At 43.7% G+C, this 26,880-nt stretch overlaps 1 protein-coding gene across 1 annotated transcript; it reads left to right on the plus strand.

The window, feature by feature from the left end:
* The first annotated feature begins 24,814 nt into the window (after positions 1 to 24,814).
* LOC125553794 (transcription factor WRKY45-1-like) lies at positions 24,815 to 26,445 on the plus strand. The gene is made up of 3 exons (XM_048717493.1): positions 24,815 to 25,231; positions 25,388 to 25,506; positions 25,635 to 26,445. Exons 1-3 carry the CDS (start codon positions 24,936 to 24,938, stop codon positions 26,126 to 26,128), a joined length of 909 nt encoding a protein of 302 aa, XP_048573450.1. The 5' UTR covers positions 24,815 to 24,935; the 3' UTR covers positions 26,129 to 26,445.
* Positions 26,446 to 26,880: the final 435 nt, after the last annotated feature.

A 26,880-nucleotide genomic window follows, 5' to 3' on the forward strand; every position in this document is an offset into this window, starting at 1 on the left:
TCAAGTTCCAGGAAGGACACTCGCGCCAGTCACCAAACCCATAGAGTTTTCCTTTGATGCACCAACCTGGAGTCTAGGAAAAAGTATGGCAGCTCACATCACCATGGGACGCATTGGAGAAGTTTACCATAAGGAGCTTAAGGATACTATCTACCAGATTTGTGGGCGCCGAGATGAGCAATGGGATATGATCAACACCAGGAAGGATAGATCAATCGCAGCTTTCATAAAGGAGTTAAACCAGCACATTCGTCGCCAGGAGAACCAGATGTGCGCAGGCATGATAGATCGGAAGAAGGCAATGACAAGGATCACAGAACTGGAGGAAGAACTCAAGGCTACTCGCGAAGATTATGAGGAGGAGATCGTCGTACTAGTGGAGAAGAATGATGGTACGTCTCCAATGTATCTATAATTTTTGATTGCTCCATGCTATATTATCTACTGTTTTGGACATTATTGGGCTTTATTATCCACTTTTATATTATTTTTGGGGCTAACCTATTAACCGGAGGCCCAGACCAGAATTGCTGTTTTTGCCTGTTTTAGGGTTTCGAAGAAAAGGAATATCAAATGGAGTCCAAACGGAATGAAACCTTCTGGAACGTGATTTTCTCAACGAACAAGACCCGGGAGACTTGGACCCTACGTCAAGAAAGAAAAGAGGAGGCCGTGAGGTAGGATGGCGCGCCCACCCCCACCAGGCGCGCCCTCTACCCTCGTGGGCCCCATGTTGCTCCACCGACGTACTCCTTCCTCCTATATATACCTACGTACCCCCAAACGATCAGATAAGGAGCCAAAAACCTAATTCCACCACCGCAACTTTCTGTATCCACGAGATCCCATCTTGGGGCCTGTTCTGGAGCTCCGCCGGAGGGGGCATCGGTCACGGAGGGCTTCTACATCAACACCATAGTCTCTCCGATGAAGTGTGAGTAGTTTACTTCAGACCTACGGGTCCATAGTTAGTAGCTAGATGGCTTCTTCTCTCTTTTTGGATCTCAATACAATTTTCTCCCCCTCTCTTGTGGAGAACTATTCGATGTAATCTTCTTTTTGCGGTGTGTTTGTTGAGATCGATGAATTGTGGGTTTATGATCAAGTCTATCTATGAATAATATTTGAATCTTCTCTGGATTCTTTTATGTATGATTGGTTATCTTTGCAAGTCTCTTCGAATTATCAGTTTGGTTTGGGCTACTAGATTGATCTTTCTTGCAATGGGATAAGTGCTTAGCTTTGGGTTCAATCTTGCGGTGTCCTTTCCCAGTGACAGTAGGGGCAGCAAGGCACGTATTGTATTGTTGCCATCGAGGATAACAAGATGGGGTTTTCTTCATATATCATGAGTCTATCCCTCTACATCATGTCATCTTGCTTAAGGCAATACTCTGTTTTTAACTTAATACTCCAGATGCATGCTGGATAGCGGTCGATGAGTGGAGTAATAGTAGTAGATGCAGGTAGGAGTCGGTCTACTTGTCTCGGACGTGATGCCTATATACATGATCATACCTAGATATTCTCATAACTATGCTCAATTATGTCAATTGCTCAACAGTAATTTGTTCACCCACCGTAGAATACTTATGCTCTCGAGAGAAGCCACTAGTGAAACCTATGGCCCCCGAGTCTATCTTTACCATATTGATCTCCTACTACTTAGTTATTTACTTTGCCTTTATTTTACTTTGCATATTTATAATAAAAATACCAAAAATACTATCTTATCATATCTATCAGATCTCACTCTCGTAAGTGGCCTTATAGGGATTGACAACCCCTATTTGTGTTGGTTGCGAGGATTTATTTGTTTTGTGCAGGTACGAGGGACTCACACGTAGCCTCCTATTGGATTGATACCTTGGTTCTCAAAAACTGAGGGAAATACTTACGCTACTTTGTTGCATCGTCCCTTCCTCTTCGGGGAAAACCAACGCAGTGCTCAAGAGGTAGCAAGAAGGATTTCTAGCGCCGTTGCCAGGGTGGTCTACGCAAAAGTCAACATACCAAGTACCCATCACATACCCTTATCTCCCGCATTACATTATTTGCCATTTTCCTCTCATTTTCCTCTCCCCCAGTTCACCCTTACCGTTTTATTCGCCCTCTCTCTCAATCCTCCCTCTCTTTCCCTATTTTCCTCTTTTTGTCCGCTTGCTTTCTGTTTGCTTGTGTGTTAGTTTGCTTGCTTGTCACGATGGATCTACCTAAATTTCATGACCTTCACCTTAAAGGATTAGAAGAGATCGAAAGCAATGTCAAGAGTTTCATGGTCTTGCAATTTGAACATAATAGTTTCTTCAGAAACAAGATTAAAGAACAGAAAAGTTTTATGAGCTTTATGAATAAAGAACTTGATGATATGTCTAAAGAATTCGATGGTTTAAGATCCCAAATTACTCATCTTGAGAAATTAGCTGCTGAAATTTCGGATAGGCAGGCTACCTTAGTTAATAAGATGGTCGCTAAACCGGATTGCTATGAAAATAAAGATGAAGATCTAAAAGTTATTGATGTTTCCCCTATTAAATCTTTGTTTTGCAATATGAATCTTGATAATGATGGGACTGATTATGAACCATCTTTACCTAGAAGGCGTTCCAAGAATTCAGAATTTGTTGATCTTGAAGCTAAATTTGATAAAAGTGGGATTGAATAAATTAAAACCCTAGATGTTGCTAAACCCACTATTATGGATTTCAAGGAATTTAACTATGAAAATTGCTCTTTGATTGATTGTATTTCCTTGTTGCAATCCGTGCTAAATTCTCCTCATGCTCATAGTCAAAATAAAGCGTTTACTAAACATATCGTTGATGCCTTGATGCAATCTTATGAAGAAAAACTTGAATTGGAAGTTTCTATTCCTAGAAAACTTTATGATGAGTGGGAACCAACTATTAAAATTAAAATTAAAGATCATGAATGCTATGCTTTATGTGATTTGGGTGCTAGCGTTTCGACGATTCCAAAGACTTTGTGTGATTTGTTAGGTTTCCGTGATTTTGATGATTGCTCTCTAAACATGCACCTTGCGGATTCCACTATTAAGAAACCTATGGGAATAATTAATGATGTTCTTATTGTTGAAAATAGGAATTATGTCCCCGTAGATTTTATTGTTCTTGACATAGATTGCAATCCTTCATGTCCTATTATTCTCGGTAGACCTTTCCTTAGAAAGATTCATGCAATTATTGATATGAAGGAAGGAAATATTAGATTCCAATTTCCATTAATGAAAGGCATGGAACACTTTCCTAGAAATAAAATTAAATTACCTTATGAATCTATTATGAGAGGCACTTATGGATTGCCTACCAAAGATGGCAATACCTAGATCTATTCTCGCTTGTTATGCCTAGCTAGAGGCGTTAAACGATAGCGCTTGTTGGGAGGCAACCCAATTTTATTTTTATTCCTTGCTTTTTGCTCCTGTTTAGTAATAAATAATTTATCTAGCCTCTGTCTTGGTTGTGTTTTTTGTGTTTAATTAGTGTTTGTGCCAAGTAGAACCGTTGGGAAGACTTGGGGAAAGTCTTGTTGAACTTGCTGTAAAAAAACAGAAACTTTAGCACTCATGAGAACTGCTGTCATTTTTATTTGGAAAGTGTTATTTAGTTAATTATTTTTTAAGATGATTAATAGATACATTCCTCACGTCCATCAATTTATTTATAATTTTTGGGGTTCTAGATCTTGCGCTAGCTACAGATTACTACAGACTGTTCTGTTTTTGACAGATTCTGTTTTTTGTGTGTTGTTTGCTTATTTTGATGAATCTATGGCTAGTAAAATAGTTTATAGATCATATAGAAGTTGTAATACAGTAGGTTTAACACCAATATAAATAAATAATGAGTTCATTACAGTACCTTGAGGTGGTCTTTTGTTTTCTTTCGCTAACGGAGCTCACGAGATTTTCTACTTTAAGTGTTGTTTTGTGAAGTTTTCATGTTTTGGGTAAAGATTTCATGGATTATGGAAAAAGGAGTGGCAAGAGCCCAAGATTGAGGATTCCCATGGCACCCCCAAGATAATCTAAGGACACCTAAATCCAAAGCTTGGGAATGCCCTGGAAGGCATCCCCTCTTTCGTCTACTTCTATGGGTAACTTTACTTGGAGCTATATTTTTATTCACCACATGATATGTGTTTTGCTTGGAGCGTCTTGTATGATTTGAGTCTCTATTTGTTAGTTTACCACAATCATCCTTGCTGTACACACATTTTGAGAGAGAGACACATGATTCGGAAATTCTTAGAATACTCTATGTGCTTCACTTATATCTTTTTAGTTATATAGTTTTGCTCTAGTGCTTCACTTATATCTTTTAGAGCACGGTGGTGGATTTGTTTTATAGAAACTATTGATCTCTCATGATTCACTTAGATTATTTTGAGAGTCTTAAATAGCATGTTAAATTGCTCAAATAATCCTAATACGCAAGGTATACAAGATTAATAATAAGATTCTCTTATGAGTGTGTTGAGTACTATGAGAAGTTTGATACTTGATAATTGTTTTGAGATATGGAGATGGTGATATTAGAGTCATGCTAGTTGAGTAGTTATGAATTTGAGAAATACTTGTGTTAAAGTTTGTGATTCCCATAGCATGCACGTATGGTGAACCGTTATGTGATGAAGTCGGAGCATGATTTATTTATTGATTGTCTTCCTTATGAGTGGCGGTCGGGGATGAGCGATGGTCTTTTCCTACCAATCTATCCCCCTAGGAGCATGCGCGTAATACTTTTCTTTGATAACTTGTAGATTTTTGCAATAAGTATATGAGTTCTTTATGACTAATGTTGAGTCCATGGATCATACGCACTCTCACCCTTCCACCATTTCTAGCCTCTCTAATACTGCGCACCTTTCACCGGTATCATACACCCACCATATACCTTCCTCAAAATAGCCACCATACCTACCTATCATGGCATTTCCATAGCCACTCCGAGATATATTTCCATGCAACTTTCCACCATTCCGTTTACTATGACATGCTCCATCATTGTCATATTGCTTTGCATGATCATGTAGATGACATTGTATTTGTGGCAAAGCCACCGTTCATAATTCTTTCATACATGTCACTCATGAGTCATTGCATATCCCGGTACACTGCCGGAGGCATTCATATAGAGTCATGTTTTGTTCTAAGTATCGAGTTGTAATTTTTGAGTTGTAAAAAAATAAAAGTGTGATGATCATAATTATTTGAGCATTTGTCCTAGTGAGGAAAGGATGATGGAGACTATGATTCCCCCACAAGTCGGGATGAGACTCCGGACGAAAAAAAGAGGCCATAAAAAAAGAGAAGGCCCAAAAAATGAGAGAAAAAGAGAGAAGGGACAATGCTACTTCCTTTTACCACACATGTGCTTCAAAGTAGCACCATGATCTTCATGATAGAGAGTCTCCTATGTTATCATTTTCATATACTAGTTGGAAATTTTCATTATAGAACATGGCTTGTATATTCCAATGATGGGCTTCCTCAAAATGCCCTAGGTCTTCGTGAGCAAGCAAGTTGGATGCACACCCACTTAGTTTCTTTTTGAGCTTTCATATACTTATAGCTCTAGTGCATCCGTTGCATGGCAATCCCTACTCATTCACATTGATATCTATTGATGGGCATCTCCATAGCCCGTTGATATGAGTAGTTGATGTGAGACTATCTTCTCCCTTTTCGTCTTCTCCACAACCACCATTCTATTCCACCTAAAGTGCTATGTCCATGGCTCACTCTCATGTATTGCGTGAAAATTGAAAAAGTTTTGAGAATGTCAAAAGTATGAAACAATTGCTTGGCTTGTCTTCGGGGTTGTGCATGATTTAAATACTTCGTGTGGTGAAGATAGAGCATAGCCAGACTATATGATTTTGTAGGGATAACTTTCTTTGTCCATGTTATTTTGAGAAGACATAATTGCTTAGTTAGTATGCTTGAGGTATTATTATTTTTATGTCAATATTGAACTTTTGGCTTGAATCTTTCGGATCTGAATATTCATACCACAATTAAGAAGAATTACACTGAAAATATGCCAAGTAGCATTCCACATCAAAAATTCTGTTTTTATCATTTACCTACTCGAGGACGAGCAGGAATTAAGCTTGGGTATGCTTGATACGTCTCCAACGTATCTATAATTTTTGATTGCTCCATGCTATATTATCTTCTGCTTTGGACATTATTGGGCTTTATTATCCACTTTTATATTATTTTGGGACTAAGCTATTAACCGGAGGCCCAGCCCAGAATTGTTGTTTTTTTCCCTATTTTAGGGTTTCGAAGAAAAGGAATATCAAACGGAGTCCAAACGGAATGAAACATTCAAGAACGTGATTTTTGGAACGAACAAGACCCAGGAGACTTGGACCCTACGTCAAGCAACCAACAGGGAGGCCACGAGGTAGGAGGCGCGCCTACCCCCTCATGCACGCCCTCCACCCTCGTAGGCCCCCTGTTGCTCCACCGACGTACTTCTTCCTCCTATATATACCTACGTAACCCCAAATGATCAGATACGGAGCAAAAACCCTAATTCCACCACCATAACTTTTTGTATCCACGAGATCCCATCTTGGGGCCTATTCTGGAGCTCCGCCGGAGGGGGCATCGATCACGGAGGGCTTCTACATCAACACCATAGCCCTTCCGATGAGGTGTGAGTAGTTTACCTCAGACCTTCGGGTCCATAGATATTAGCTAGATGGCTTCTTCTCTCTTTTTGGATCTCAATACAAAGTTCTCCCCCTCTCTTGTGGAGATCTATTCGATGTAATCTTCTTTTGCGGTGTGTTTGTTGAGACCGATGAATTGTGGGTTTATGATCAAGTTTATCTATGAACAATATTTGAATCTTCTCTGAATTCTTTTACATATGATTGGTTATCTTTGCAAGTCTCTTCGAATTATCAGTTTGGCTTGGCCTACTAGATTGATCTTTCTTGCAATGGGAGAAGTGCTTAGCTTTGGGTTCAATCTTGCGGTGTCCTTTCCAAGTGACAGTAGGGGCAGCAAGGCATGTATTGTATTGTTGCCATCGAGGATAACAAGATGGGGTTTTCATAAGATTGCATGAGTTTATCCCTCTACATCATGTGATCTTTCTTAAGGCGTAACTCTATTCTTATGAACTTAATACTCTAGATGCATGCCGGATAGCGGTCGATGTGTGGAGTAATAGTACTAGATGCAGGCAGGAGTCGGTCTACTTGTCTTGGACGTGATGCCTATATACATGATCATACCTTGATATTCTCATAATTATGCTCAATTCTGTCAATTGCTCGACAGTAATTCGTTCACCCATCATAAAATACTTATGCTCTCGGGAGAAGCCACTAGTGAAACCTATGGCCCCCGAGTCTATCTTCATCATATTAAATGTTACAATACTTAGTTATTTTCATTGCTTCTATTTTACTTTGCATCTTTATCATAAAAATACCAAAAATATTATCTTATCATATCTATCAGATCTCACTCTCGTAAGTGATCGTGTAGGGATCGACAACCCCTTATCGCGTTGGTTGCGAGGATTTATTTGTTTTTTGTAGGTGCGAGGGACTCACGCGTAGCCTCCTACTGGATTGATACCTTGGTTCTCAAAAACTGAGGGAAATACTTACGCTACTTTGTTGCACCACCCTTTCCTCTTCAAGGGAAAACCAAAGCAAGTGCTCAAGAGGTAGCACCCATGTCTCAATGGGAGCTATGAGCATGAAGAAGCGTGAGTTTCGCAACTTGCGCCAAGGGAATCGTACTATGGGGCAGTACGTGGATGAATTTAGTAAGTTGTCTCGTTATGCCCCTGATGATGTGGCCACAGATGCCGCGAAGCAGGAGAAGTTTATGGAAGGGCTGAACGATGAGATGAGCATGCAGTTGATGGTGGCAACATTTAGCAACTACGAGGAGTGGATAGACAAGGCTCTTATGATTGAAGGGAAGAAGCAGTAAATTGAGAGCCACAAAAGGGAGTATGGACAAGGAAGGTACAACTCAGGAGCTCAGCAGAAGCCATGTCTAACCCCTAACTCGGGAGGACTTGTTCATATCCATGGAGGTCATAACCATAACGGAGGAAGTTCGCATAACCACAATGGTTCCAAGAACGGGACTGGCAACGGAACCAGCAACAATCAGACCCGCTCCAATCCAGCCACACCCGCCAAGAGAGACCTAAGTCACATTACTTGCTTCAAGTGCGGGAAGACTAGACACTATGTCACGGAGTGCTCTGAAGCGAAGAATGGAAACGGTAATAGGAGCGCTGGGAAGAAGCCTAATCCATTCAACAAAGGACAAGTGAACCACGTTAACATGGAGGAGGTTGAAGGGCAGCCAGACGCAGTTATCGGTAAGTTTTTGGTTAAGTCTTTTACCGCCCTTGTTCTTTTTGATACTAGTGCATCGCATTCATACATATCAAGGGGATTCGTGGATAAGTTTAAACTACCAACCCAAACCCTTAGGACCCCTCTTCTAGTAAGTTCACCTGGAGAAGAATATATGGCCAGCCGATGGTGCGACCAGATATCCCTGGCCATTGGTAGCCATGTTTTTCTGTCTGACCTAATAATTTTGGAGTCACAAGGATTGGATGTGATATTAGGCATGGACTGGATGTCAAAGTATGGAGGAAGCATTGACTGTGCTAGTAAATCAATTGGTCTCACCACCCCGGAGGGAAAAAGGATCAAGTATGTATCTAGACATACGCCTAGGAGGAGCCAAGTAAATACCCTCATGGGAGTTGTTTTGGAGTCCCTAAGGATGGTTGTTGATTATCGTGCATTGAATGAGGTAACGATCAAGAACAAATACCCAATGCCGATGATCAATGATTTGTTTGACCAGTTGCAAGGAGCTAAGGTGTTCTCGAAGATCAATCTGCGATCAGGATATCACCAGCTGAAGATCCGGGAAAAGGATATACCTAAAACTGCATTTACCACAAGGTACGGGTTATATGAGTATACGGTCATGTCATTTGGACTGACTAATGCCCCTGCCTATTTCATGAGCATGATGAACAAGGTGTTCATGGAATATTTGGATAAGTTTGTTGTGGTGTTCATTGATGATATAATGGTATACTCGAAGAATGAAGAGGAGCACAAAGAGCATTTGCGTTTAGTTCTCGAGAAACTCAGGGAACATCAGTTGTATGCCAAGTTCAGCAAATGTGAGTTCTAGTTGAAAGAAGTTAGATTCCTTGGACATGTTATATCAGGAGAAGGTATAGCCATAGACCCCACCAAGGTACAGTCAGTCACTGAATGGTTGGCACCCACTTCAGTTAGCGAGATCCCCAGTTTTCTTGGACTCGCGGGATACTACCAGAGATTTATTGAGAATTTTTCCAAGATTGCGAAGCCAATGACAGAGCTATTGAAGAAGGATATCAAATTTAAATGGACGGAAGAATGTGAAGCGAGTTTTCAGGAGTTAAAGAAACGTTTGACTACAGCCCCAGTACTAATTCTGCCGGATATATGCAAGGATTTCCAAGTGTATTGCGACGCCTCTCACTTAGGACTTGGAGGAGTACTGATGCAGGACAGAAGAGTTGTTTCGTATGCCTCGCGACAACTGAAACCGCATGAGTTAAATTATGCCACACATGACTTGGAGTTGGCTGGCCGTAGTGCATGCGTTGAAGACTTGGAGACATTATCTTATTGGAAACCATTGCGATGTATACACTGACCATAAGAGTTTGAAATACATTTTCACACAGAAGGAGCTGAACCTTAGGCAGAGGAGATGGTTGGAGCTTATAAAGGATTATGACATGAAGCTTCACTATCATCCAGGTAAGGCCAACGTCGTAGCAGACGCTTTGAGCCGGAAGAGTTATGCCAACACACTCATAAGCGCAGGATTGCCGAAGGAGTTAGCAGAGGATCTCAGGGAACTTCGATTGGAGATTGTCCCTAGAGGCTTTGTTGCAACAATGGAAGTTCAGTCTACATTGTTAGGAAAGATCCGAGAAGCTCAGAAGGATGACAAAGAGATCACCGAGATAAAAGAGAGAATGAGCAAAGGAAAGGCCAAAGGTTTTCGTGAGGATGAACACGACACCTTGTGGTTTGAGGATCGTGTTGTTGGGTAACGTAGCATAAATTCAAAATTTTCCTACGTGTCACCAAGATGAATCTATGGAGTCATCTAGCAACGAGGGAGGATTGGATCTACATACCCTTGTAGATCGCGCGCGGAAGCGTTCAAGAGAACGGGGTTGATGGAGTCATACTCGTCGTGATTCAAATCACCGATGATCCTAGCGCCGAATGGACGGCACCTCCGCGTTCAACACTCGTACGGAACGGAGACGTCTCCCATGCCTTGATCCAGCAAGGAGGAGGGAGAGGTTGGTGGAGATCCAGCAGCACGACGGTGTGGTGGAAGTAGCGGGATTCCAACAGGGCTTCGCTAAGCGCTGCGGGAGGAGGAAGATGTGTCACGGGAGGGAGAGGGAGGCGCCAGGCCTTAGATTGGTTTGCTCCTCCTTTTCCCCACTATATATAGGGCCAAGAGAGAGGGGGAGGCGCAGCCCTTTCCCCTTCCTCCAAGGAAGGGTGCGGCCAAGGGTGGGGAGGAGTCCATCCTCCCCAAGGCACCTCGGAGGTGCCTTCCCCTTTTAGGACTCTCCCCTTTTTCCCATCTCTTGGCGCATGGGCCTCTTGGGGCTGGTGCCCTTGGCCCATATAGGCCAAGGCACACCCCCTACAGCCCATGTGGCCCCCTGGGGCAGGTGGCCCCACCCGGTGGACCCCCAGGACCCTTCCGGTGGTCCGGGTACAATACCGATGACCCCGAAACTTGTCCCGATGGCCGAAATAGCACTTCCTATATATAATTCTTTACCTCCGGACCATTCCGGAACTCCTCGTGACGTCCGGGATCTCATCCAGGACTCCGAACAACTTTCGGTTTACCGCATACTAATATCTCTATAACCCTAGCGTCACCGAACCTTAAGTGTGTAGACCCTACTGGTTCGGGAGACATGCAGACATGACCGAGACGTTCTCTGGTCAATAACCAACAGCGGGATCTGGATACCCATGTTGGCTCCCACATGTTCCACAATGATCTCATCAGATGAACCACAATGTCAAGGACTTAATCAATCCTGTATACAATTCCCTTTGTCTAGCGGTACGATACTTGCCCGAGATTCGATCGTCGGTATCCCGATACCTTGTTCAATCTCGTTACCGGCAAGTCTCTTTTACTCGTTCCGTAACACATCATCCCGTGATCAACTCCTTGATCACATTGTGCACATTATGATGATGTCCTACCGAGTGGGCCCAGAGATACCTCTCCGTCACACGGAGTGACAAATCCCAGTCTCGATTCGTGCCAACCCAACAGACACTTTCGGAGATACCCGTAGTGTACCTTTATAGCCACCCAGTTACGTTGTGACGTTTGGCACACCCAAAGCATTCCTACGGTATCCGGGAGTTGCACAATCTCATGGTCTAAGGAAATGATACTTGACATTAGAAAAGCTTTAGCATACGAACTACACGATCTAGTGCTATGCTTAGGATTGGGTCTTGTCCATCACATCATTCTCCTAATGATGTGATCCCGTTATCAACGACATCCAATGTCCATGGTCAGGAAACCGTAACCATCTATTGATCAACGAGCTAGTCAACTAGAGGCTTACTAGGGACGTGGTGTTGTCTATGTATCCACACATGTATCTGAGTTTCCTATCAATACAATTCTAGCATGGATAATAAACGATTATCATGAACAAGCAAATATAATAATAACTAATTTATTATTGCCTCTAGGGCATATTTCCAACAGTCTCCCACTTGCACTAGAGTCAATAATCTAGTTCACATCGCCATGTGATTAACACTCACAGGTCACATCATCATGTGACTAACACCCAAATAGTTCTGGGTTTGATCATGTTGCTTGTGAGAGAGGTTTTAGTCAACGGGTCTGAACCTTTCAGATCCATGTGCGCTTCACAAATTTCTATGTCATCTCCTAGATGCAAATACCATGTTCTATTTGGAGCTATTCCAAATAACTGTTCTACTATATGAATCCAGTTTACTACTCAGAATAATCTGGATTAGTGTCAAAGTTTGCATCGGCGTAACCCTTTACGACGAACTCTTTTACCACCTCCATAATCGAGAAAATTCCTTAGTCCACTAGTTGCTAAGGATAACTTTGACCACTGTCCTGTGATCCGTTCTTGGATCACTCTTGTACCCCTTGACTAACTCATGGCAAGGCACACTTCAGGTGCGGCACACAGCATAGCATACTGTAGAGCCTATGTCTTAAGCATAGGGGACGACCTTCGTCCTTTCTCTCTATTCTGCCGTGGTCGAGCTTTAAGTCTTAACTTCATACCTTACAACTCAGGCAAGAACTCCTTCTTTGACTGATCCATCTTGAACAACTTCAAGATCATGTCAAGGTATGTGCTCATTTGAAAGTACCATTAAGCGTTTTGATCTATCCTTATAGATCTTGATGCTCAATGCTCAAGTAGCTTAATCCAGGCTTTCCATTGAAAAACACTTTCCAAATAACCCTATATGCTTTACAGAAATCCTACATCATTTCTGATCCATTAGTATGTCAACAACATATACTCATCAGAAATTCTATAGTGCTCCCACTCACTTCTTTGGAAATACAAGTTTCTCATAAACTTTGTATAAACCCAAAATCTTTGATCATCTTATCAAAGCATATATTCCAACTCCGAGATGCTTACTCCAGTCCTTAGAAGGATTGTTGGAGCTTTGCATACCTATTAGCATATTTCAGGATTGACAAAACCTTCTGGTTGTATCGCATACAACCTTTCCTCAAAAATCGTCGAGGAAACAATGTTTTGACATCCTATCTGCAAGATTTCATAAATAATGCAGTAATTGCTAATACAATTCCAACAGACTCTTAGCATCGCTACGAGTGAGAAAGTCTCATTGTAGTCAACTCCTTGAACTTGTCGGGAAACATCTTAACGACAAGTCGAGCTTTCTTAATGGTGACATTTACCATCATTGTCCGTCTTCCTTTTAAAATCCATCTACACTCAACAGCCTTACGACCATCAAGTAGTTCTTCCAAAGTCTACACTTTGTTTTCATACATGGATCCTCTCTCGGATTATATGGCCTCAACCCATTTATCGGAATCTAGGCCCACCATCGCTTCTCCATAGCTCGTAGGTTCATCGTTGTCTAGCAACATGACTTCCGAGACAGGATTACGTACCACTCTGAAGTAGTATGCATCCTTGTCATCCCACGAGGTTTGGTAGTGACTTGATCTGAAGTTTCATGATCACTATCATAAGCTTCCACTCCAATTGGTGTAGGTGCCACAGGAACAACTTCCTGTGCCCTGCTACATACCAGTTGTAGTGACGGTTCAATAATCTCATCAAGTCTCCACCATCCTCCCACTCAATTCTTTCGAGAGAAACTTTTCCTCGAGAAAGGACCCGATTCTAGAAACAATCCCTTATTGCTTTCGGATCTGAGACAGGAGGTATACCCAACTATTTTGGGTGTCCTATGAGGATGCATTTATCCGCTTTGGGTTCGAGCTTATCAGCCTGAAACTTTTTCACATAAGCGTCGCAGCCCCAAACTTTTAAGAAATGACAGCTTAGGTTTCTCTAAACCATAGTTCATACGGTGTCATCTCATCGGAATTACGTGGTGCCCTATTTAAAGTGAATGTGGTTGTCTCTAATGCTTAACCCATAAACTATTGTGGTAATTTGATAAGAGACATCATGGTATGCATCATATCCAATAGGGTGCAGTTATGATGTTCGGACACACCATCACACTATGGTGTTCCAGGCTGTATTAGTTGTGAAATGATTTCCACAATGTCTTAATTTTGTGCCAAACTCGTAACTCAGATATTCATCTCTATGATCATATCATAGATCTTTTATCCTCTTGCTACGACGATCTTTCAACTTCACCCTGAAATCACTTGAACCTTTCAATAATTCAGACTCGTGATTCATCAAGTAAATATACTCAACATCTACTCAAATCATTTGTGAAGAAAGAACATAACGATATCCACTACATGCCTCAGCACTCATTGGACTGCACACATCAAAATGTATTACTTCCAACAATTTGCTTTCTAGTTCCATTTTACTGAAACCGAGGCTTTCAGTCATCTTGCCCATGTGGTATGATTTGCATGTCTCAAGTGATTCAAGATCAAGTGAGTCAAAACGGTCCATTTGCATGGAGTTTCTTCATGCATTTTATACCGATATGACTTACGTGGCAGTGCCACAAGTAGGTGGTACTATCATTACAATCTTTTGGCATGAACATGTATATCACTACGATCGAGATTCAATAAACCATTCATTTTAGGTGTAAGACCATTGAAGGTATTATTCAAATAAACAGAGTAACCATTATTCTCCTTAAATGAACAATCGTATTGCGATAGACATAATCCAATCATGTCTATGCTTAATGCAAACACCAATCTCAATGGTAGAGGGAGCGTGCCATGCTTGATCATATCAACATTGGAAACACTTCCAACACATATCGTCAGCTCACCTTTAGTTAGTCTCCGTTTATTCCGCAGCTTTTATTTCGAGTTACTAACACTTAGTAACCGAACCGGTATCTAATACCCTGGTGCTACTAGGAGTACTAGTAAAGTACATATTAACACAATTTATATCCAATATACTTCTATCGACCTTGCCAGCCTTCTCATCTACCAAGTATCTAGGGTAATTCTGCTCCAGTGGCTGTTCCCTTATTACAGAAGCACTCAGTCTCGGGTTTGGGTTCGACCTTGGGTTTCTTCACTAGAGCAGCAGCTGAATTGCCGTTTCATGAAGCATCCCTTTTTGCCCTTGCCCTTCTTGAAACTAGTGGTTTCACCAACCATCAACAATTGATGCTCCTTCTTGATTTCTACTTTCACGGTGTCAAACATCGCGAATATCTCAAGGATCATCATATATATCCCTGATATATTATAGTTCAACACGAAACTCTAGCAGCTTGGTGGTAATGACTTCGGAGAAACATCATTATCTCAACTGGAAGATCAACTCCCACTTGATTCAAGCGATTGTTGTACTCAGACAATCTGAGCACAAGCTCAACAATTAAGCTCTTCTCCTTAGTTTTGTAGGCTAAGAAAATCGTCGGAGGTCTTATACCTCTTGACGTGGGCACGAGCTTGAAATCCCAATTTCAGCCCTCAAAACATCTCATATGTTTCGCGACGTTTCAAAACATCTTTGGTGCTTCAATTCTAAACCATTTAACTGAACTATCATGTAGTCATCAAAACGTGTATGTCAGATGTTCGCAACATCCACAGACGACGTTCGAGGTTCAGCACACTGAGCGGTGCATTAAGGACATAAGCCTTCTATGAAGCAATGAGGACAATCCTCGGTTTACGGACCTAGTCCGCATAATTGCTACTATCAACTTTCAACTAATTTTTCTCTAGGAACATATCTAAACAGTAGAACTATAGCGTGAGCTACGACATAATTTGCAAAATCCTTTTGACTATGTTTAGGATAATTAAGTTCATCTTATGAACTCCCACTCAGATAGACATCCCTCTAGTCATCTAAGTGATTACATGATCCGAGTCAACTAGGCCGTGTCCGATCATCACGTGAGACGGACTAGTCAACGACGGTGAACATCTTCATGTTGATCGTATCTTCTATACGACTCATTCTCGACCTTTCGGTCTTCTGTGTTCCGAGGCCATGTCTGTACATGCTAGGCTCTTCAAGTTAACCCTAAGTGTTTTGCATGTGTTCCGAGGCCATGTATGTACATGCTAGGCTCGTCAACACCCGTTGTATGTGAACGTAAGGATCCATCACACCCGATCATCACGGCATGCTTAGAAACGACGAACTTTAGGAACGGTGCACAGTTAGGGGAGAACACTTCTTGAAATTGTTATGAGGGATCATCTTATTTACTACCGTCGTTCTAAGCAAATAAGATGTATAAACATTATAAACATCACATGCAATCAAATAGTGACATGATATGGCCAATATCATATTGCTCCTTTTGATCTCCATCTTCGGGGCTCCATGATCATCATCGTCACCGGCATGACACCATGATCTCCATCATCATGATCTCCATCATCGTGTCTTCTTGAAGTTGTCACGTCATCTATTACTTCTACTACTACAGCTAACGTTTAGCAATAAAGTAAAGTAATTACATGACGTTTATGTTGACACGCGGGTCATGAATAAATAAAGACAACTCCTATGGCTCCTGCCGGTTGTCATACTCATCGACATGCAAGTCGTGATTCCTATTACAAGAACATGATCAATCTCATACATCACATATATCATTCATCACATCCTTTGGCCATATCACATCACATAGCATACCCTGCAAAAACAAGTTAGACGTCCTCTAATTGTTGTTGCATGTTTTACGTGGCTGCTATGGGTTTCTAGCAAGAACGTTTCTTACCTACGCAAAGACCACAACGTGATATGCCAATTGCTATTTACCCTTCATAAGGACCCTGTTCATCGAATCCGATCCGACTAAAGTGGGAGAGACAGACACCCGCCAGCCACCTTATGCAACTAGTGCATGTTTGACGGTGGAACCGGTCTCACGTAAGTGTACGTGTAAGGTTGGTCCGAGCCGCTTCATCCCACGATCCCGCCGAATCAAGATAAGACTAGTAACGGCAAGCATATTGAACAAAATCAACGCCCACAACTACTTTGTGTTCTACTCGTGCATAGAATCTACGCAATAGACCTAGCTCATGATGCCACTGTTGGGTAACGTAGCATAAATTCAAAATTTTCCTACGTGTCACCAAGATCAATCTATGGAGTCATCTAGCAATGAGGGAGGATTGGATCTACATACCCTTGTAGATCGCGTGCGGAAGCGTTCAAGAGAACGGGGTTGATGGAGTCGTACTCGTCGTGATTCAAATCACCGATGATCCTAGCGCCGAACGGACGGCACCTCCGCGTTCAACACACGTACGGAACGGAGACGTCTCCCATGCCTTGATCCATCAAGGAGGAGGGAGAGGTTGATGGAGATCCAGCAGCACGACGGCGTGGTGGAAGTAGCGGGATTCCAACAGGGCTTCGCTAAGCGCTGCAGGAGGAGGAAGATGTGTCACGGGAGGGAGAGGGAGGCGCCAGGCCTTAGATTGGTTTGCTCCTCCTTTTCCCCACTATATATAGGGCCAAGAGAGAGGGGGACGTGCAGCCCTTGCCCCTTCCTCCAAGGAAGGGTGCGGCCAAGGGTGGGGAGGAGTCCATCCTCCCCAAGGCACCTCGGAGGTGCCTTCCCCTTTTAGGACTCTCCCCTTTTTCCCATCTCTTGGCGCATGGGCCTCTTGGGGCTGGTGCCCTTGGCCCATATAGGCCAAGGCACACCCCCTACAGCCCATGTGGCCCCCCGGGGCAGGTGGCCCCACCCGGTGGACCCCCGGGACCCTTCCGGTGGTCCCGGTACAATACCGATGACCCCGAAACTTGTCCCGATGGCCGAAATAGCACTTCCTATATATAATTCTTTACCTCCGGACCATTCCGGAACTCCTCATGACGTCTGGGATCTCATCTGGGACTCCGAACAACTTTCGGGTTACCGCATACTAATATCTCTATAACCCTAGCGTCACCGAACCTTAAGTGTGTAGACCCTACGGGTTCGGGAGACATGCAGACATGACCGAGACGTTCTCTGGTCAATAACCAACAGCGGGATCTGGATACCCATGTTGGCTCCCACATGTTCCACGATGATCTCATCGGATGAACCACGATGTCAAGGACTTAATCAATCCCGTATACAATTCCCTTTGTCTAGCGGTACGATACTTGCCCGAGATTCGATCGTCGGTATCCCGATACCTTGTTCAATCTCGTTACCGGCAAGTCTCTTTTACTCGTTCCGTAACACATCATCCCGTGATCAACTCCTTGATCACATTTTGCACATTATGATGATGTCCTACCGAGTGGGCCCAGAGATACCTCTCCGTTTACACGGAGTGACAAATCCCAGTCTCGATTCGTGCCAACCCAACAGACACTTTCGGAGATACCTGTAGTGCACCTTTATAGTCACCCAGTTACGTTGTGACGTTTGATACACCCAAAGCACTCCTACGGTATCCGGGAGTTGCACAATCTCATGGTCTAAGGAAATGATACTTGACATTAGCAAAGCTTTAGCATACGAACACACGATCTAGTGCTATGCTTAGGATTGGGTCTTGTCCGTCACATCATTCTCCTAATGATGTGATCCCGTTATCAACGACATCCAATGTCCATGGTCAGGAAACCGTAACCATCTATTGATCAACGAGCTAGTCAACTAGAGGCTTACTAGGGACATGGTGTTGTCTATGTATCCACACATGTATCTGAGTTTCCTATCAATACAATTCTAGCATGGATAATAAACGATTATCATGAACAAGGAAATATAATAATAACTAATTTATTATTGCCTCTAGGGCATATTTCCAACACGTGTTTATGTGCCCAATAACACAGAGATCAGGAAGTTAATACTTCAGGAGGCTCATGACTCACCATACTCGATACACCCCGGAAACACCAAGATGTGTGTGGATTTAAAGGAATGCTTCTGGTGGACTGGTATGAAGAAGGATATTGCCGAGTATGTAGCCGTATGTGATGTATGTCAGAGAGTGAAGGCAGAACATCAAAATCCAGCCAGATTGTTACAACCCATGCTGATACCCGAATGGAAGTGGGATAAGCTTGGCATGGATTTCATCACCGGATAGCCCGGGACCAAATCAGGATATGATTCTATATGGGTAGTAGTTGATCGCTTGACTAAAGTAGCTCACTTTATCCCAGTAAAAACCACCTATACAAGTGCCAAGTTGGTAAAGATATACATGACCAGGATTGTATGTTTGCATGGAGTTCCAATAACAATTGTATCAGATAGAGGAACCCAGTTTACCTCAAAGTTTTGGAATCAGTTGCATGAAACCTTGGGAACCAGACTGGAGTTCAGTACAGCTTTTCACCCGCAAACAGATGGACAGACCGAGAGAGTCAACCAGATTCTGGAGGATATGCTGAGAGCTTGTGCACTAGATTATGGATCTAGTTGGGATGACAACTTTCCCTATGCAGAGTTCTCATCCAACAATAGTTACCAGGCCAGTTTGAAGATGGCACCTTTCGAAGCTTTGTACGGAAGGAGGTGCAGGACACCGTTGTTGTGGGATGAAGTTGGAGACCGTCAGTTATTTGGACCAGATTTGATTAAGGAATCAGAAGAGAAGGTTAAATTGATTAGAGATAGACTGAAGGTAGCTCAGTCCCGACAGAAGAGTTATGCAGATTCAAAACGCAAGGAGGTAGTCTATGAAATCAGAGACAGAGTGTATCTTCGGGTATCACCACTCCGAGGAGTTAAGCATTTTGGAGTTAAGGGAAAGTTAGCACCACGCTTTGTGGGACCATACAGAGTTTTGGAAAGTATGGGAGAAGTTGCTTATAAGTTGGAATTACTCGAAGGATTGTCAGGAGTTTACGATGTGTTCCACGTTTCTCAGTTGAAGAAGTGCCACACAGAGATGGCCGACATTCCTTTGAGAGATACAGTACCGCTGGAAGCGATTCAGTTGGACAATGATTTGACCTATGAGGAGAAGCCAGTCAGGATCCTCGAGTTTGCCAGCCGAATTACCCGCAGCAAGGTTATTAAGTTTTGCAAAGTTCAGTGGAGTCACCATACCGAGGACGAAGCCACCTGGAAACGAGAGGATGATCTTCGCAAGGACCACCCACACCTATTTTCTAGCCAACCCGAATCTCGACGACGAGATTCATCTTAAGGGGGGTAGGTTTGTAACATCCCAAATTTTCAATTTGGAATGTTATACATTAGATCATCATTGCATATCATGTTTTATTGCATTTTTGGCTTACTCCTAGAAATTCTACGCAACTCAAGGACCTACGGAGAGAGTTGGGGATTTCATTATTTTCATATTCGAGTTTTCTCAAATTTTGGAAAGTGGATCGTTGGTTTTAATTATTTTCTCTTCGATTAAATCTTTAATAAAAATAAAAGAGAGAGGATAAAATGACTTCCTAAAAATAGAGAAATATCAAAGATTTAATATTAAAATCAAATAAGATTTTTATTCAGAGTTTTATCGCTATTTTATTTGAATTAGGAAAAATATGCGTTTTTCAATATTGCATTTTAGGCCCAAATAAATGTTCACCTTGTCCGGTTTATTTTTAGAGGACGGGGAAAATTTATTTCGGAATTTTTGGAGTCCGTTTAGTATTTCTTTTCTTTCTTTTTCTGCACGTCGGAATTATTTTTTTTTAAAAAGTCAAACCGACTTCGGGCCGTACCCGGCCAGGAGACCTCGGGCCGGCCCTCTTATAAGCCGCACCCGAGCCAGCCCAGCCTCGCCTCGTCCCGAAACCCTAACCCTAGCCCTGCGTCACGCCGCCACCGCCGCCCGCCGCTGCCGCTGCCGCCGCCGCGCCGGAGTCGCCGGACCTCGCCGAACCCGCCGGACCCGAGGTAGCTGCCTCGGTTTTCGTGAGAAAACCGTTTGGTTTTTTCGAAACCCTAGATCCGTTTTTTTATTAGATCGGGTTCGGTTTATTTTTGGTTTAGTTATTTAGCGAACGCCCGTTTTTACGTTCGTTTTAACGATCGGTTTTCACCGTTTAACCGCAGACAGCGAACGTTCGTTCGTTAACCTGTTCGTCAGTTTTTCTTTTTCTCGGATTTTCCGCAATTATTTTCGATCGCGATTTCTGATCCGATTTTCGTTTTAGTATAACTTTTCGCTCGTTTATCGGAATCAGGCGATTCAAGGCCTAGAGTTTCGTATCGAAACCCTCTTTCCGTTTAACCAACTTGAACAAGATTTTGATACAGTAAAATTTGACTTTAGTCCAGATTAGTAATTGGATCTTTTTTTCGCAATTTGAGTTTGTTGCTCTGTTTGATTTGATTCTTTTTGTAAACCGGAGTTCTTAAGTTGAATTTTCTGGTTAGATCCCTTATTTGAGTTTTACTCGTGCCCTTCTTTGATTGCTTATTGTATGCTTGTTTGATTGCGATAGAGTACCGGAGTGCGAAGCGTGCTACATCGAGTCTCTAGGTTTTGCGAATCATCAGCAAGGCAAGTAACACTTTGATCATATCCCTTTATCACCTAGTTTTTATGCATTAGTTTCAACCCTCAAACATTGCATGATTAGGACTTGATAACATGTGGGATTGGGAACTAGTTGATGAGGTAGAACCTATTTCCCTGTTATTATCAAACCCTTGGGAGTTACTTCTACGTATTGCTTATATTGCTATGCTATACTCGTAGACGTGGATTGGGTTTGAGTGAAACCATGACAGATGTGAGATTGTTAATTAATGGTTCAACTTAAGGTGGCAACTTTAATACACATCTGGGTGGATTTCTTGTCGGGCACCTGGAGAATCCAGTGTTGTCCTAGGATATCCCGGAGTACCCGTGTGATAATCCTAAGGTCCGCCACCCAGGCTCAAAGGGAACTGAGATATTTCATGCTAGAAACTTCCGTGTGCAGACACAAGCTATTATGGGCTCTAGCATAGTTGAGTAAGTTGCGTGAAGCTCTTGAAGAGGTAGACTAGCAGGTAGTGGGTTGTAGGTAGTATAGTCTATCCGGAGTAGAGAGTTAATGCTTCTGAAAGACTGTGTCTCGGTCATCCGTTTCTCAAACATCATGTAGTGCAAGAAATCCAACGGAGGAGATCGAGTCTTGCGGGGAAAAGTGCGCAAACCTCTGCAGAGTGTACAAACTAATCATGGTTAGTCGTGTCCCTGGTTATGGACATCTCGATTATCTAGTAATTGGATTATCATATGTATCTCATCACTCTAAATTAATATTGTTGGGTTGATAATTACTTTTAATTGGGATTGAGTTGGAGGAACCTTCTCAATGATGTTTCAACTACCATGATAGTTAAATAAAATCTATTCCTTTGTTGTAGGGAAAAATTGGCTTTTCTCAAAACTTTAACTGTAGAGCTTTCCACCAGCCAAATATGCATATAGTGATAGCATTATTCTGTTCTTGCTCTACCGTGCTATATTGCCAGCATATTCCATGTGCTGACCCGTTTTTGGGCTACAACGTATTATGTTGCAGACTTTTTAGACGAGGAGTAAGGTTCGTTAGGTCGTTGTCGTGCAGCTCAGCTATGCCGTTGGAGTTGATGGACTCACTTTATCTTCCAAGCCTTCTGTTGTTATCGTATTAGATGGACTTAAGCCATATTTATTGTAATAAGTTCTCTTTTGAGACATTCGATGTAATAAGTGTGTGATTGCTACTCTGTTATAAATCCTTCGAGTATTGTGCGTGTCAGCATTACCGATCCAGGGATGACACTGAAGCACAGAGACTTGACCGTTTGAGGTCGGGTCGCTACATGGACCTATAAGATGCACATGCATCTTGAAGCCATCGGCAACGACCTCTGGTATGTCGTCAAGACAGGCGTTCCTAAAGTTGGTGAAGGTGTCACCGTTGCTGATGTGAAGAGGTTTTCTCAACTAGATTCAACCTCCAAGAACATCATTTGTGGTCATCTGGCCAAAGGGCGGTATGGTTGTGTGAGTGCTCTCAAAACTTCAAAGTTGATCTGGGAGTGGCTCTCCAAAGTCAATGAGGGTCCCAATGAGATTCTCGAGTTGGTGTTCTTCGCAATCTCTTCAACCGCTTCAAGAGGCTCGACATTGAAGATGTTCAGCTCACATTTGATCGTCTCACTGGTATCTCCAATGAGCTCTCTCCGCTCACTGGTGGTCACAGATCTGGCCGGATCCCCTCCGCCAGGGAAGGGGGGAGGTGCAGCGTCACGCGGTCGCCGTCGCCGAGGAAGGAGACCCACTGTCGGTGTGTCCCAATCTACGGGGCGTGTTGTTCTCTATGACACAGCGCCGACGCATGTGTGCCTCCAACCCATTCTTCCTTGTTGTTGTAGTGTGGGAAGATTCACCCACCCTCCACCCACATAGCCACATCTCGGCGACCCTCAGGTATAACTTCCTTCGAAACCGGCCTTGCCCTACTGCCCCAGCTCCCCATCTCGATGTATGTGGATATTTTCAACTTCGCGGCCCCACTTGTAGCTACGCTCGATTGGTTGTTCCAAAGCCCTCTAAATTTTTACTATTACAGGTAAGGCTACTACGTGCAGTCGAATCTAGGACTCGGTTCATGCAGCTGGAGCAGCCACCATGTTGAGCCACTACCCCACCACGTCCGTTCGCCTGGGTCCAAGCGTCAGATCCAAATGGGCCCGCGACCACCACTGACCTGCAGCCGCCGCGCTGCAGGAGCACACTCAGGCCACCGCCCCGCCGACCACGCACGTCGCCGCCCCGAGCATCTGTTTTCACCCTGCGCAAGCGCAACACCTCCATGCGCCCAGGCTGCCCCGTACCAGCCAGGGGTGGGCGAGAGGAGGGGAACGAGGCCTCACCACCACCAAAGGCTAGCCATTCTTTGCCCGGTGGCGGCGAGGGGAGAAGGAGGGGAGGAGTTGGAGTCCCGGCGCGGGCGGGGGGGGGGGGGGGGGGGGGGGGGGGGGGGGGGGGGGGGGGGGGGGGGGGGGGACGGGGAGAAGGGTATGGTCTTGCAAATTCCTTGAACATTGTAATAGGAATGTGAATAAGGTTGCTAATGAACTCGCTGGGCTAGCTAAATTTTTCTGTGACAAAGGATTGGTTTGAGGAGTCTATGAACGATATTGTACCTCTTCTTCTAGACGATGTAACCGTTATTTTCAATTAATAAAATTGATGATTTTTCAAAAAAAAAGATCGCAAAGTGTTTGATGAGGCCAGGACCGCATGCTAGGCGTTACAAGTTATTCTATTTTTTATAGATAAAAGGCGATAATTACAAGTTATAATAACTTTATGGAGTTAGACCAGGAATACACATTTGGATAGGCCAAATCACACGGAAGTACTGAATTGGCAAAGCGTGTCACTCTTGAGCAACTACATGGAGGAATTAGCCGTGTCCTTTTTCAAATCAAAGTAACTAAAACTGGTCTGCGCGGAGGCGCGTTGCATTATGTGGCTGACAATATTCCACCGCGTGAATCTACTCAGCAGATGGAGAAAGGTTCCAGTATAAAAAACATTCATGTCTCCAATTTTCAAAAGGCACGATACGGCTTGCCAAGAACAGCGATGTTGGTCACATTTGACGGTCTACTGCTCGTTTGACTGGAGTGAACTAATGTACGTAGATGCTACGACTACCCTGAAGAAAGTAACAGGTTGAACGAAAGCACATAATCTAATTGGAGACCGCAGGTGCTAAGCAAAGAATCTAACGGCCGGCCCAGCAGGGCTGGATCGTTTGCACCAAGGCCTGGACGGAGGAAGGAAGTTGCCGAGGCATTGCCGGTGTCCATACGGTCAAACGCGTGCGTGACCTCACACAGCCTGTGTCATGGCGATGACGACTTGTATATGTCCAGTAGCCATGCCTCCCTTTGCTTGCTTCCTTTGATTCGAGTATCTACTATGGTCGCCCGGTCGTCGGGACCCACTCCCGTGCTTCCATGCAGCTTCCTCCTCCGTCCGTCCTCACTGCTTTCAACATTTTCCTTACTATACTTTTCCTCCCGCCCGATAAGAATGGGAGTGGCAAGCAAACACCTCAACTTAATTAATTAGAGAACCCCTTCACCCTACCTGCGCCTACGCTAAAGCTTATAGCGGTGAACGCTGCACAGTAGCTAGCGGGGTATTACTAGTGGTGTAGCACTGCTGTAGTTGCATGGCATCTTCGGGCAGCGCGGGGAGAGACGTGCCGGCGGCGAGGGCGGCCGCGGCGGTGAACGACCTGATCGAGGCGCGCGAGGGGGCGACGAGGCTCAAGGGCATGCTGCAGGAGCAGTCGTCGGAGTTGACAGAGCTGATGGACGGGATGCTCAACAAGCTGTCCAGCGCTCTGTCGGCGTTGGACACCGGCTGCACGGCCGGAGCGTCCGCGTCCGGGTCGGCCGATGGGGTGATCAGGGCGAGGGCGGAGAGCTCCACCGGGAGGACGAGGAAACGCAGCTTCAGCAGAAGGTTAAAAATCGAACTCTCCTCAAGAGCACACGGTCGATCTGAACAGTGTGTTGTGCTGATTAACTTCTTTTCTTTGGCAAAAGCCAGCCGAGTTCCTTGTGATCGATGCTCATTTTGATTAGTTTGCTCATCAACTTTGCTACCTTTATATGGCAGATTAGAAGGCTTCTCTGGCAAGCGAGATACTGACACGCTGGTTGATGGTCACATATGGCGGAAGTATGGGCAGAAAGAAATCCAAAACTCAACTCATCCGAGGTACGTACACTTGTTTTGTTTCTGAAAGAAGCACTAAAACTATAATAGCTAGCACGATTTCTCTTTGCGCACGCTCGCACTGATTTGCGATGGAAACTGGAGGAAATTAAATCATGAGCTTCGTTATGGTTTGATCTTTCAGGAGCTATTACAGGAGACCAAGGCTGCAACGCCAAGAGGCAAGCCCAGATCTGCGAGACCCATCCAATCAAGTACGACATCACGTACTACGGCGAGCACACCTGCAAGCCTCCCTCCAATACCCCAATGATCATTGTCGCTGCGAGCGACGACCGTGCAGAAAACCTCGTCAGTTTTGCCCCGACGTTTCCTCATTTGGCCCCGGCCACTACTCAGCCGTCCTCCTCGTGGTGCACCAGCGTTGACGACGTGTTCAGCTCCTCGTCCGATCCATTCTTGCAGGCGGACGAGCTCGCCGCCTTCGTGGGATCGGCCGGGAGGACGTCCTCGACGGTGGGGTCGGTGCCGGACCACAGCGGGAGTGGGATAGGCGACATGGCGGGAGGCGGCCAGGGTGGCGGCACGGGCAGTTTCCCGTCGTCGCCGAGCAGCCTCGGGTTCGTGGTGGGCTCTCTGGGCAGCATCGGAGATGACGATTTTTTCCTGTTCGATCCATGACAAGGGATTGAATCTTTTTTTTTCCGGTGGTTCCATCCATCACTTCACTTGCATGCAAGCATGCATGCATTGCATATAGCATCCCGTGCATCATGCATGCATGCGCATAGTGTGCTTGCGCATGAATCTAACCAGTGTGCAACTGTATTTTTTAGATAGTACTCCGTAATAACCAGTGCACAACTGATATTCTGTAGATTACAAAAGGCTTGTAAAGATCAGCATATGTATACGTACGCCAAGCTGTGTGTTTGTGCAGGAATCTGTTATAGATCGCCAAATCGAGTAATGATAACAGCGCCAGTTTACCCAAGATACTAGATCCGGACTTTGTAGTTTCCATGAGCAGATCCGAAGAACATATACTGTATGAATTAAAAAATACGGCTTGAAATGTTGATGTATGAGATACAGTGGAATATTGATATTTACATTTGAATTGTTGAACAAATATGTTTCTGCACAAACATAAAGAGATAAAGGTAAAAATAAATATATTGTCACTAAACTAAAATTAAATTGGCAAAATCAATAAACCATATATATTTTACTTCATATAGTACATGTCCATCAATAAACCAAAAAGTAATTGGTTCAATATGTTGATATCTCACAAAATAACTATTTTTGCTGTAAATCATATCAAAATTTCATATTAGGTGAATAAATGATCCAAATTTTAAATCTGCAAAAAATAATTAAAATAAAATAAGACAATTAATTAATTATTTGTTTCGCTCAAAAAGGTGAGT

This window comes from Triticum urartu, chromosome 4 (genome assembly GCF_003073215.2).
Source record: "Triticum urartu cultivar G1812 chromosome 4, Tu2.1, whole genome shotgun sequence".
NCBI lineage: Eukaryota > Viridiplantae > Streptophyta > Magnoliopsida > Poales > Poaceae > Triticum > Triticum urartu.

What these genes read in the sequence shown, in the direction of transcription:
- LOC125553794 (XM_048717493.1), top strand. Translation starts at nt 24,936, where the DNA reads ATGGCATCTTCGGGCAGCGCGGGGAGAGACGTGCCGGCGGCGAGGGCG. An exon ending in AAACGCAGCTTCAGCAGAAG is followed by an intron (nt 25,232 to 25,387) that starts GTTAAAAATCGA and finishes TTTATATGGCAG; the next exon opens with ATTAGAAGGCTTCTCTGGCA. An exon ending in GAGGTACGTACACTTGTTTT is followed by an intron (nt 25,507 to 25,634) that starts GTTTCTGAAAGA and finishes ATCTTTCAGGAG; the next exon opens with CTATTACAGGAGACCAAGGC.